The sequence below is a fragment of the Phragmites australis genome, chromosome 6, assembly GCF_958298935.1.
Source record: "Phragmites australis chromosome 6, lpPhrAust1.1, whole genome shotgun sequence".
Classification (NCBI taxonomy): Eukaryota; Viridiplantae; Streptophyta; class Magnoliopsida; order Poales; family Poaceae; genus Phragmites; species Phragmites australis.
In genome coordinates, this window is record NC_084926.1 from 780399 (window position 1) to 792663 (window position 12265).

At 41.5% G+C, this 12265-nt stretch overlaps 1 protein-coding gene across 5 annotated transcripts; it reads left to right on the forward strand.

Moving 5' to 3' along the window:
- The first annotated feature begins 7629 nt into the window (after positions 1-7629).
- LOC133920905 (OVARIAN TUMOR DOMAIN-containing deubiquitinating enzyme 9-like) lies at positions 7630-11868 on the forward strand. 5 transcript variants are annotated; one of them, XM_062365537.1, is made up of 12 exons: positions 7630-7788; positions 8296-8468; positions 8572-8658; positions 8746-8879; positions 9922-9995; positions 10189-10243; positions 10526-10600; positions 10689-10762; positions 10857-10905; positions 11028-11112; positions 11212-11310; positions 11425-11868. In XM_062365537.1, exons 2-11 carry the CDS (start codon positions 8330-8332, stop codon positions 11274-11276), a joined length of 837 nt encoding a protein of 278 aa, XP_062221521.1. In that variant the 5' UTR covers positions 7630-7788; positions 8296-8329; the 3' UTR covers positions 11277-11310; positions 11425-11868. The 5 variants fall into 5 exon arrangements, with proteins under 5 accessions (XP_062221521.1, XP_062221519.1, XP_062221520.1 ...); XM_062365535.1 differs by having other exon boundaries at positions 11212-11268; XM_062365536.1 differs by having other exon boundaries at positions 8296-8438; positions 11212-11268.
- Positions 11869-12265: the final 397 nt, after the last annotated feature.

The following is a 12265-nucleotide window of genomic DNA, read 5'->3' on the forward strand; positions in this document are numbered from 1 at the left end:
GTGCGATTTCTGGCCTTTGTCCTATGAACTCTGTTCTGGTAGAGCACTATTCTTGTTTCTGCAAAACTAAAAAATTGCCAATTTTCCTTAAGGGTTGCAGGGAATGATATAGATTCAGTCGGGATGTGACCTTAATGAACGGATTGCAACCGGCCAGTTCGAATATGCACCTTATCTTGAGCTCAGCTTCAGAACGATCTGATGATGGCCGGTGGTACATGCCAACCATTCTTTTGATCGGAGAAGACTCAGTTGCGGCAGATCGAAAGAGACCCTTTGTCCAATTGGGATTACTGAAGGTGGAGGATGGACATCAGAATCTAAATCGATTGGATGGCCTGCTTGATTGTCAGTTATCCAAGGTGATTTAATTCCAGTGTAGACCTTGTGCAAAGCATTGTGTATTTGTGTGGTGGTTACGAATTTTCTGAAAACTTTCTGTGGTGGTGGTCTCGTTCTGCTGTTCCCATGTAGAAAGCACTGTGACTGGAAGCAAGGGATCCTGCGCACTTTCCATTCCATCAAACATCACCTTTTGCCTTTTTTGTGATACGATATATCGTTGAGCAGAATGATTCCGATTTAGGGTGGTGGGCAGCAATTGTAGGGCACCTTTCAGTTTTGACTAATCTGATCATCTCGATCTGCGTGTCGAAACAAAACAAGTAGTATTCAGCTGGCAATAATTTAGATTTCTTCGACACTTGCTGGACGCAGAGAAAAGGATGTATCATATACATGCCGAGCTATTATCAGTTCCCCATGATCCTCAGAAAGTTGCACGTGGTGTATGTGATGCTGTTTCTTGTTTAGCTATCAATTTTGTGATTTGTCACTCTTGTTGCAGCAGCACTGAGGATTCCAACTTTCTGGATAGAATTGACACTGCATCTTTTGTGGCAAAAAGAGAGAGAGGGGGGGGGGGTCAGTATACTGTATTCCTTTTGATAAATGAGAAGGAAACCAAACCAAACCTGCTATCTCACCAGTGCAGCGTTGAGTGTAATCCAGAGGGAATTTTTGTACGGTGCTGCGAGGAACAAACACATGCAGCATGCATGTTGGCAAGTGCTCTCGTGTTTCTGAGCTCTGACCAAGAAATGAATGAAATAAGCCAAGGTACAGGCACATGGTTTGCCTTGTCGTCTCTGCACCAGTCGCTCTGCAGATTGCAAGGGATGATGGCGAAGTCTGCCTGCTTGCTTTCTGAGACAAGTCTCAGAGGGTGGAGCACCGCATCATGTAATGCTCCTGCATCGCTCCTGCAATAACCAGCTGGATTCAAATTCTCCTCAGGGACTGCTACAGATTAGAAATGAGTTGCTGTCAAACGGCCCTAGCCAAACCAACTGGATCTACACGAAATGAGCCACTGAAATCGTTTGGTTTCAGATCAAACGACCCTAGCCAGCAAGGAGAGATCACCCATCCTGAATTCATAATTCCAAGCTGGTCTCTATCAGAAGGTCGTGGCCATCGCCTATCAGAGCCAAAATTGCGGCACCATTCTTCTTTCTTTTCCAGTTTCCATTCTTCTTCCACAAAGTCTTTGCCAGTTTACAATCAAATCGTCATCAAACCTTGGGCGTTTCGTTCTCGAACTTTTCTTTTTCTTCTTTGACTGAAACTTAGCATGAATCCTCACTATAGGCCTGCCTCCAAAAAAAAATTTAGACCGCGAAAATAGATCCCACTGTTAAAAAAAAATCCTTACTCTGGGCTTCAAAATGACAAGAACAAAGGATATGCATCCTATTTTGGATTGCAAGCCACTCCTTCTAACCTTTCATCTGCTACAGTACTCAAAAGGTGATTTCGTCAAAGCTCTTCGTCTCGGGCCAGATCCGGTCCCTCTCCTTCTCCGGCTTCCGGCCGGCATCGATGAGGTTGAGGGACTCGTTTCCCTGTATAGCTATAGTATTTTAGTTTAGTGGCTGCTAGTATCAGGAGCTTTGTTGGCTGCCGTTCATCGTCGTTGCTCACTGCAAGATGAATTGTTCTTCAGGTTCTACTAAGGTTCTTCCTTAGTTTATCTTCGGTATGGTTTTTCTAGAGGGTATTGCCGAGATGACTTTTGTTCTCCCCACCGGTTTCCTCCCCGATGGGTGGCTCTTTCCCCTTTCTTCTTTCTTCATTCTCCGGAAGCGGTGCTAAATGTATGCGAAGAACAAGCTGTTGCGCTACCATGACTGAGGTTCTTCCATATCAAGTTGCCTGGTTGAGTGATTGAGCCGAGTAGTTTGCTGGTGTTGCTTGTTGATGACGCTCCCCGGCGAATCTCCTCAACCTCTGCTCTCCTAGAGCATCAGAGGCCCTTTAGCTCCCCTCGCCAGGGTATGTTGGCAAATTTGCCATCGGGTCCACAATTTATAGAGGCTTTATTTGTCAGTCTCAACGGTGAATTACCACTCTGATAGAGTGGTAAAAAGTTAAATATTTCCTTCTCGCCTGAGTACGTGTATGTGTATGGTCTATCACATCACCGGTATTTTGCAAGTGGTGTTGCGCATCAGCGGGCTGTTTTTGGCCGGCGAGCCTACTACAGATCCCACCGGGTCGCCGGTTTGCAGGCGTTTGTTTGAAGAGCTATGGATTTGGGAGTTGGCGGTGAGGAAAGTGCAGCAACATTTGGATATGCACCGTGTCTATGCCATGCTTCTCTCCTGTGGTATCTTCGGTCTACATGAGCTCGCCGTCGATAGCTATGATAGGTTTGTAGGTTGGGTTCCTACGTTTAGGGATGCTCCTGATCCCCTGGCTGTTTGTTACTGTCTTCGGGTCTTCGGGGGTTGCTCCGGCGAAGTTTGATCTGCTTTCGAGTCGTCGGACCTCACTTCGGCGGCGGCCAATCTATTTTTCTCGATCGATTTCGACGACGTTGATATTCATTCAATGTGTCAGTTGCATCCTGACAGTTGGTCTAAGGTGTTGGCTCTTACGGCTTCTTCTAAGGTTTAGGGCTCGTTGTAAAAGTTGGCTGAAAGGTTGAGCTTATACGTCAATGACTGCATTATTACGTCCCTACGACGAAGCATTACGGCGGTCGATAGGATCCTTCGTGAAGAAAGTTGTCCTGGGTGCACTTTTTTATTTTATTTTCTTCTAGGGATTTGGTTGTAAATTAGGATGTAATGTGTTTCCAGTTTAATATAAATCCTATTTCATTCAGGGGGGAAATGACAAGAACAAAGAAGTAAAAAAAATTCTGCCTCTTCTTGTATTATGGCCTTCTCGCTCGATTCACTGTGTCTACGGTCCACCCATCTGGCTTTTGGACGTGCCTAATTGCAACCATGTCGATCGATCTCATCAACAACTGCAACGCGTGACAGGTTTTGTGTTGGATCCAAGTCATCTTTGATTAGGATCTGTTACCCATCTTTTTTATTCCTCTCGTCATTGCGATGAGAGTTCATCCTCTCCCTCTCTGCTGTCCTTATCACAAACAGTGAAAGTACCAGCCAGGCCCTGGTACAGCATCATCGCATAGTTATGGCAGAGCGTGAAACAACAGCATGCATTGCAAAGAGGTACGATTCAAGCAACACGTGCATACATTTTTTTAAGAAACCTTACTAATTCTTAGTATTACATCCAGTGATATAAGATAAGAGTGCCCTCTTAATTTTTACATAGCTACGATACATGCAGTTAAAATAAAAAATCAAAGTGATAAAGCCAAAAGGAGAGTCAACAAGCTAGAATGAAGACCCTTAGATATTGTTATTGAGGTTGGGTTCAATACGTATCCTTAGTAATTAGTACGTGATGCTCCTGCTAGTGCAATATAAATCATGAATAGAGCTGATGTTTACATATAAAATAATCTGCAATAGAGAAATGGATTTCTTCTATTTAAAGATAATATTATTTCTGTATAATCATATGACTATAAAAAGTGATTGCTGCGGCTAATAACATGCGTACATATTTAGTCGCCAAAAACCTATGAATTTTTCCAGCCATGAGTAAAATGAGCACGAGGGTCCAAGTTCGCATCCAACATGAATAGAGTCAAAGTTTACATCCACAAGATACCCCTATTAATTTGTTGGATTGATGGATGTTCATCTCATACTATCTCATCCAATAAGATTAACATAATTGTCTAAAGCTAAGACTCAAACTTTAGAGGACAATAAATTATTTGGGGGTATGTTTGGTTTACGAGCTCAACGAGCAAGTTAAATTTTGACAATGCTAAAACATGGGCAATGTCCAATTCGAGACAAGCATAAGACGTCTGATTGGTGGCCAAGCCAAAAGTGGGAAATGTCGTTTTGGCTTTCTAAGTTTGCTATAGAATTTTTTTGGTGGGCTAATATTTTTTACCCTCGGGATAAATTTCTGTATACACGGATTAACTCATCTAAAAAGTTAAGCTAATAAGAAATAACGAGTAATTCACTTATGCTTCAACATTCTCCCTCATGTGGAAACTCGCTTAGGGCTCAGACGTGGAATATAGACGATGACAATGTTTCCATTAAATTATGTTGATTAGAACTTGAACTTGAGATCTCTGACTCCGTTACTATATTGAGCTGAATATATCAATCATCTAACCCAAAAATCTAAGCTAATAAAAAAGGGCGAGCAATTTAGTTACGCTTCAACCACATGTTTCACGAGGTCATAAACCAAACAATCGCTTATTACCAATCTCCATTTCTATTTAACTGACCACTTTGACCAGAGCACAAAACTCAAGGCAACCATCATTTTTATAAGAAGTGATAAAAATACCCCTAACAAAAAATTGGGGACTATGATTGAAATTGTGAAATACCCCTAGCAAAAACACGTGAGCATTTCCTTTTTTCAATATGGTTTGCAGATTTTCTTTTAGGGTGAACCTATGTTGTTATGGCAGGCATTACTAGGGACAAAATTGAAAACAAAATTTGGAAAGCGCATAGTGTCAAAAAAAATTTAAAAATAAAGCGGTTAAAGTGGAGAGCTTGGTATATGATGATTGGATCTGAACGGAAAAGAAGGTACGAAGTAAAACAAATGAATAAATGGTCTGGTCTTTTGTGGACATTTGCTCATTTGCTACCCTTAAAAAGTGGCAATTGCTGCAGAGGTTGCTAAATCTTTACACGTGAGACAATATAGTAAGAAGTTTCGTGACAAATAAGCGAATGCCCTCTGATGATACGAGCCATTAAATTTGAGCCTGATGTTTCATCAGGACAAAAGCTGGGAAGCAGGTTTGGATTCTTGCCCATACACCCTGACGGGAGAACGCCAAGCTAGCCCAGTTGGGGTCCACCCTCTGATGCCGAACAGAGCGCTGAGATTCCCTCGGAACACACGCGCGTACCAGTGACGTCAACGCCTGCTGGCCCACTGACAGGGTGGGGCCCGCGCACGCTGACGCGATTCCATTGGTCCACGGCAACCACGCTTTTGCGTTCCCAACCCCGTGCTTTCCTCGAAATTCTGTATATGCGCTTCAAGGCGTGGGTGTTGCAAACAGGGGTTACAGGGGGCAGTTTGTCTCTACCAAATACCGTCAGCGCACCACAATAGGTTCGTTCGATTTATATATTCCTGATTTTATTTATAGTACATCTTTTGTACCTTCGATTAGTACGATGCATGTTTTCATATACTAGCACGTACACGTGCTAACGTGAATTTAGGGAATAGGACACCCATTAAATTAATCATTGCCTGTAAGTTAGGGAAGCTATCTATTTTTTTATTAGTACTAGCCGTTGTACACGTGTTTATATATGTGAAATCAATTTATGATATAACAATTTGAATTAATTCATGATATAATAATTTGAAAAGGTAAAAAATATAACAAAAGAGATATTTATATATACAAAATTTACAACATAATCATGTAATTTTACGGGGATAAAAATGACGAGTACATGGATAGAAAGGTGGAGGAAACCACATTGTCTAGATTTGTCCATCCGAATCAACCTTGTAAGGAGGATATATACGGTGACCGATTTTTGTGAGGGAATGTAATAAATCCTCGTATGATATCTTGGTGTAAAGATAGTACGACTGAGATGATATCTATAGTAGATGACGGTAGCGCCGACGTGCGGACGGTGGCACACTCTCTTCAAAAAGCCAACATTGAAGACGAAATGCAGGAGACGGTGCACCCTCTGGAGAAACCTGACTGTGAATATATATAGAAGTCAAATATTGAACGTCTAGATATGATAAGCAAATAATAGAAGATTAAATGTATTTTTAGAATGTATGTAAGATAAATATTGGGTGTCTAGGTATAAGAGGTAAATAATAAGAGATTAAATGTATTGTTGGATCGAGAAACATTATTAACTTTATACTGCGACCAATTAATTAACTCGAGTGAACGGTAAAGATCGATCAGATGTACCACAGCCTGTAATATATATACAGGGAACCCTTAAATGCATAAAGTTTCTTTTTAAAAGTTAAGGGAGAACTTAATTATCATGATGCTATTTCCGTAACATAAGCATATGGCACTCTTCCATGTCTCTCTAAGGTGGCATTTTGAAAGCAAAGGCTTGTCGGAGACGACAAAAGAGGGTACCCTAATCCTAAATATCCTTCAAAGATTTATCGGGTTAGGCTAGCTGGTGATTTGGCCATCCTCGAGCCTACTTGAATTTGTCTCAACATGTGCTTGACTTCCTATATGGGGGCACCCTCCATCCTCACCACTCTCTCCATAACAACCATGTTCCAATTTCTTGAACGCATCTAGCCTGTATCCCCATTTTAAATCACGCCGATGCATGTTGCAATCTTCGCCTCCATTGTGGCTGGTGGCGCTATAGTTGACTATCCTTCTTAGTGGTTCTATGTTCAAAATGAACAACTATGTAAAACCTTGAAGGGGTGAACAAAGGCACATCATCTTTTTTTTTAGGTATGTTTTTAGTAAACATATCGCATTTAACCAACATAGTTTAGCGTGCAGTGGTACAAGAGATACCAGCAACTTTAAAGAAAGAATTGACGTGGGCTGCACATTATTCATCTTTATTTGGTTGATGTCCAAAGAGTTCATTCCAAATCAGCTCCAGTAATCACTGCTCCCTCCATTCAAAAATATAAGATGTATTTTATTTTTAAAAAATTAAATTTTATATATTTTGATCAACAATTAGTCAAATTATAAGTATATATTTAGTGTATAAAAATTATGTAACTAGATTCATATTTTAAAACTATTTCACACTATATTAGTTTCATAGCCATAAACTATATATTTTATGAGAAAATAGTGATCAAAATTTAACTTTGAAGATCAGGCAAAAACAAAATACGACTTATATTCTTGAACTGAGAAGCAGCTTTTAACAATCAAATTATCATACATGTTTTAAACCTACTTTCCACGGTCCTATTTCCTCATCAAGCACAAATAGAAAGTCAGCAAAAACCACAAAATATCTTTTGAAGAGCAGTGCTCCCGCCGCCACAAGATGAGAAGATCATCTTGTTCACTCCAAGCCTCCTAGGATGTAAGCGAGAGAAGAGAACTCTCAAAAAAAGAAAAAGAAATTAGAGGGTGATCTCACAATTCTATGCAAAATGAAGGGCTCTATCGAGAAAAGGGCATCTCTATGACAGTTGACGCAAGCCCATAAATAAATAAATAAATAAAATAAATCCTCGCCTCTTCCCTCTCCCCACAATCAAAACACACCGATATATACCCATCCTCTCCCTTCCTCCCCCTCCCACTCCCACCTCACCATTTCATCCATCGCGATCCGCCGGAGAAGACGCGCCCCGGCCCCCCCGTTCGCCTCCAAGGTGAAGGAACTCTCCTCTCCCCCGTTCTACCGGAAGCCCTAACGCAGCTTGCTTCGATTGTTCCAAGACTAGTGCTTTGTTCTGTTCGTGGCTGCGAGCAATCCAGTCCAAATCTTTCTTTCTCTCCGAGATGCTCCAATCCATCCGGTGCCAGTAGCTTGCGGATTTGATTCGATGTTGTTGTCCGGTTTCAGTAGCTGATTGTTTTTCCAAAAATTTATAACGCTAAGCCCTCCCCTGGTGCTGAATCGCCGATAGTGGTCCATGGAGGATTGCGTAATGATTTGTTAGTTTCCCACAATCTTTCCTTCTTATCGCTAATAGCGCACCACCCATTAATGTGGATGTGATGATTCAAATCATTCATTGCTGTTAGGTCTCGCTCTCGCTCTCACCAGACACCCTCGACTCCGATGCAACCGAGCAAAATTAGCTGTGTATCTGCCTGACATTGTTTCTTTATGGTGTTGATGACTTGATACTGAAATCGCTGAATCTGCTTGGTAGGGCGGCGTTTTCACGGACAACTTGGGTTCAACGGATGAGCATGTGTGAGAAAGATCAAAATTTGCCCTGGGGATACGACCTTTTCCGCGACCCTTTTGCTCCTCCCACCGGGTACTATGGGCCTCCACCCGGTTACTGTGATGGTAACTGCTGTGACCTCCATTATGGTAGAGGTAGTCAGCCTTGTGGAATATCATGATGTTTTTCATTTCTGTGCATAACCATGGGGAAAAAAGGGAGAAAGTATTCCTCATGTATGTAATTTTGGTGCTGCAGGTGCCTCACATCCAGATGAGACACAGTTGCATTCTTCTGCACTCACATATGATTTATACAACCCATCAGTAGGCATCTATCATCCTGGTGCTGAAAACATCCGTAATCTGGCTTAAATGTTCAACATACAGCTTTTGCCTTTTCCTTTTTCCCAATGTTCTTGTTATGTTGCAGGAGGTACTGATGAGCCTGACCACGAGACAGTATATATAGAACCACCAAGTTCCGCTTCAGGCCCTGGCAGCGAAGATTATTTCGCGATGGAGGAGGACGTAGGGAAGAGGTTTTACACCATGGTCCCAGTTCGTGTGAGTCTACTGATCCTCTGAAGTCAGGTTAAGAAATAGTATTGTTTAGCTTCGTTTGCGTATTATTATAGATCTGCTTCCTCAACCACCAGCAGAACAGAAGTTTTGCTTCCAACAAAGCATACCAAGACCATAAAAAAACCTTTTATATATTTAATGGATAGCCAAAAACTCATTGGTAAAAAGAAAACATTAAGGCCACTCCAGTGCCTTGTTTCTTATGTGATGTCTAAGAGGAGAGATAGAGTAAGAAATTGATGTTAAGAAACAAGCTTTCAATGCATGCATGCATGTTGTTAGTTCTTGAGGACTCCTAAGACAATTTATTGTCTCACATTCATCTAGGATTGTTCAAAGAGCTAGTTTCTTTCATAGTAAGAAACAAGCTTCTTCTCTCTCATCTTTAAATTACTTGTCACATCATCTTTTTGCTTAGGTGGACACTTAATTAATGTCTAAGAAAGCATCTTCCAGTGCGAAACTGCATAGCAGTTTCTTAGCTCCCTTCACATCATCAAGAAATAACCGAGGAAATAAGCTCTTCAACGCATGATTTCTAATGCCCTCAAAACATGGGCCACACTGTTTAATGTTGTAGGCCATGACAGTAGCGATAGACACTACTTTCCTCTCCAGTGCGGTTTCTTTGCGATGTCTATCAGTTGGATTTCGTGCCCAGCTAGTGTCTTCAGGAAGACATCAACTCTTCTCTCTTCATTGAAATCATTGCCACCTCAGCTTTTATCCTACGTGGACGTGTGTAATTAATGCCTAAGACATTAGCCAGAGTGGAGCACTGAGAGTGGCCTAATGCTACTATACGCACATCGCAAATAACTAGGACTCCTATTAGTTACTGCTTTTAGACTGATACTATCCAATAATGTCAATAGCAGTAATGCACACTGTCATTTTCTTTCCATTATCCTCATTGCTGAAAGGAGTGAACCTGTTGTGACTGGCTGCAGTATATCTGTAATTACCTTCTGTGTCCCATTACATTTTCAACTCTGGTTGATTAATTTGTTTTTGCCTTATCCAGCATGTTCCTAGAATTAATGGGGAAATTCCATCAGTCGATGAAGCCACCATGGACCATGAAAGGCTGTTAGAAAGGTCTGTCATTAATCTCAGTTCTCAGTGAATGACTGCTTTTATGTTCTATGCAAGTATCAAACTTCTTTCGGGCTCTGTTTGCATCAATAAATGATTTTGAAGCAAGGATTATCTTAATGGGTTAGATTACTAGCATAAAGATGTTATTTTTCTTCCATATCTCTGTTTATGTTGAATGAACAAATGTGTGTAGGTTGAAGTTGTATGAACTAGTTGAACACAAGGTCAGAGGAGATGGCAACTGTCAGGTATTATCACCTCATGTCACCTGAGTACTTGATTTTATTTTCCTTATGTTCTTTTCATATTCCTTTTCTCGAGTGATCTCTTTTTTTCCTTTTCTGCTCTTTATCTCACTTTTCCTCTCACAGTGATCCCATACTTTATAGTAATTTTTTTTAGCAAGATATCCATAATAGCAACAGTAGTGGGTTAGTCTCAAACCAGTATGTGCCAATTCACTGGTCATTTCATTATTACTGTCATGCATCACAACCAATTTATGTAATAACACATGCTCAATTCTCCAGTTCCGGGCACTATCAGATCAGCTGTACCAAAGTCCTGATCACCATGAGTTTGTGAGGGAACAGATAATTAACCAGGTAATTAGCGGTATCATGTTTTTGCTTTGCAACCCCTAAGCCCCATTTATATTCTTCTACCTTTTCTCTGATAAATCATCCCTTCCAGCTAAAAACTAACCGTGATGCCTATGATGGATACGTTCCCATGGCTTATGATGAATACTTGGAGAAAATTTCACGGTTTGTTCCACATCTTGCCAAACATTTGTGAGTAATACAGATTAAGTGCGTGTGAATGGTTGTCTGACTTGCATTTTACTGCATAAACCAACAGAAATGGTGAATGGGGTGACCATGTGACTTTACAGGCTGCTGCTGACAAGGTTTTTATACTATCTATCTTCCAGTTGTCACACACCTGGCATAGCATATACATAGGAGGATTAGGAGCTGACAAGAAAGTTATTTTTTGGCCATCCTAATGTAAGAAAACAATCTGATGCAGTACGGAGTAAAAATTTTCGTCATGACATCGTTCAAGGATACATGCTACATCGAGATCCAGCCTAAAGTTCAGAAGTCCAACAAAGGCATGCATTTGATCCTTGCACCTCTCAAGGGCCAAGGCTTTTCAATCCTTGACTCCTTGCAACATTAGAAACCTCATTCTTTGCCTTGCCTGGTTACAGTGGTACTGTTGAGCTTCTGGGCGGAGGTGCACTACAACTCCATATGTCCGCAGAACGGTGAGTAGGCCTGCCATTGGCACACCGGTCTTCATCGCCAACGTATGCAACCAACATTTACATATATCACCACTAGTCGTTTTTTTGTCTCCGCAGTATGATCATCTCAGTCAATAGTGCATAGCTTACGAATCACGATTTGTGGTCTGTGAACAGATGTACCGAGGTCGCAGACGACTAAGAGGAGGAGATGGTGGCCGTTCTCGCAGCAGCACCACCACCATTGATGACGGACTCTTCATGGATGGAGCTCGGCGCATCATCCTCTTTCTGGGATGTCGGCATGGTGGACATTTTCTTCGTTCATATGGTGGTCCTGAGGTGCTCTCCTGGGAAGGGTCATCATCATGGTTGTCGTGGCCTGATATCCATATGATGATAGGATGGCATTATGATATGGTTAACACCCAGATATAGATACATGGGATGGGATGAAATAAACATAAAATTGTCCCGTATATAGTTGGAGGCCGTGTGTACCTTGTATTATTGTTTGTATCTACAAATTTTGCCGGAATGAGGCTAGAATTATTGGGAAACGATGATGATAACAAGCATAAATAACAAATTGGGTTAGAATTGAGATGCCCCGTTTCTTTACTGAGCTCTCTGTTCGAATGGAGTAGCACCAAAATGGTTCCTGAAGCAATCTCGCTCTGTCTCGTAGCTAGGAGAAAAGAAAAGTCTTTCTCTCAATCTAAAACAAAGAACACCGATTATTGGATGCCTGGAAGTGTCGATTGTGGAAGGGATGGATGGGCCCTTCTTCTTTCAGGCCCGAACGACAGATCATACTTATACACTGGCTGGAGGCCCAGAACCTCGTTGATTGGATCCATGCACGGCTGGACGCCCACTTACCAAACGAGAGGACTGCGATGATACGGCCTGTAGCTTTTCTCCCTCCTTGATCAACTCTTCTTCTTCCTGAAGCTCCAAGCTCCAAGTCATTTCCCTCCAAAGAAAAAAGGAAAGGAAAAAAGCTCCAAGTCGTTTG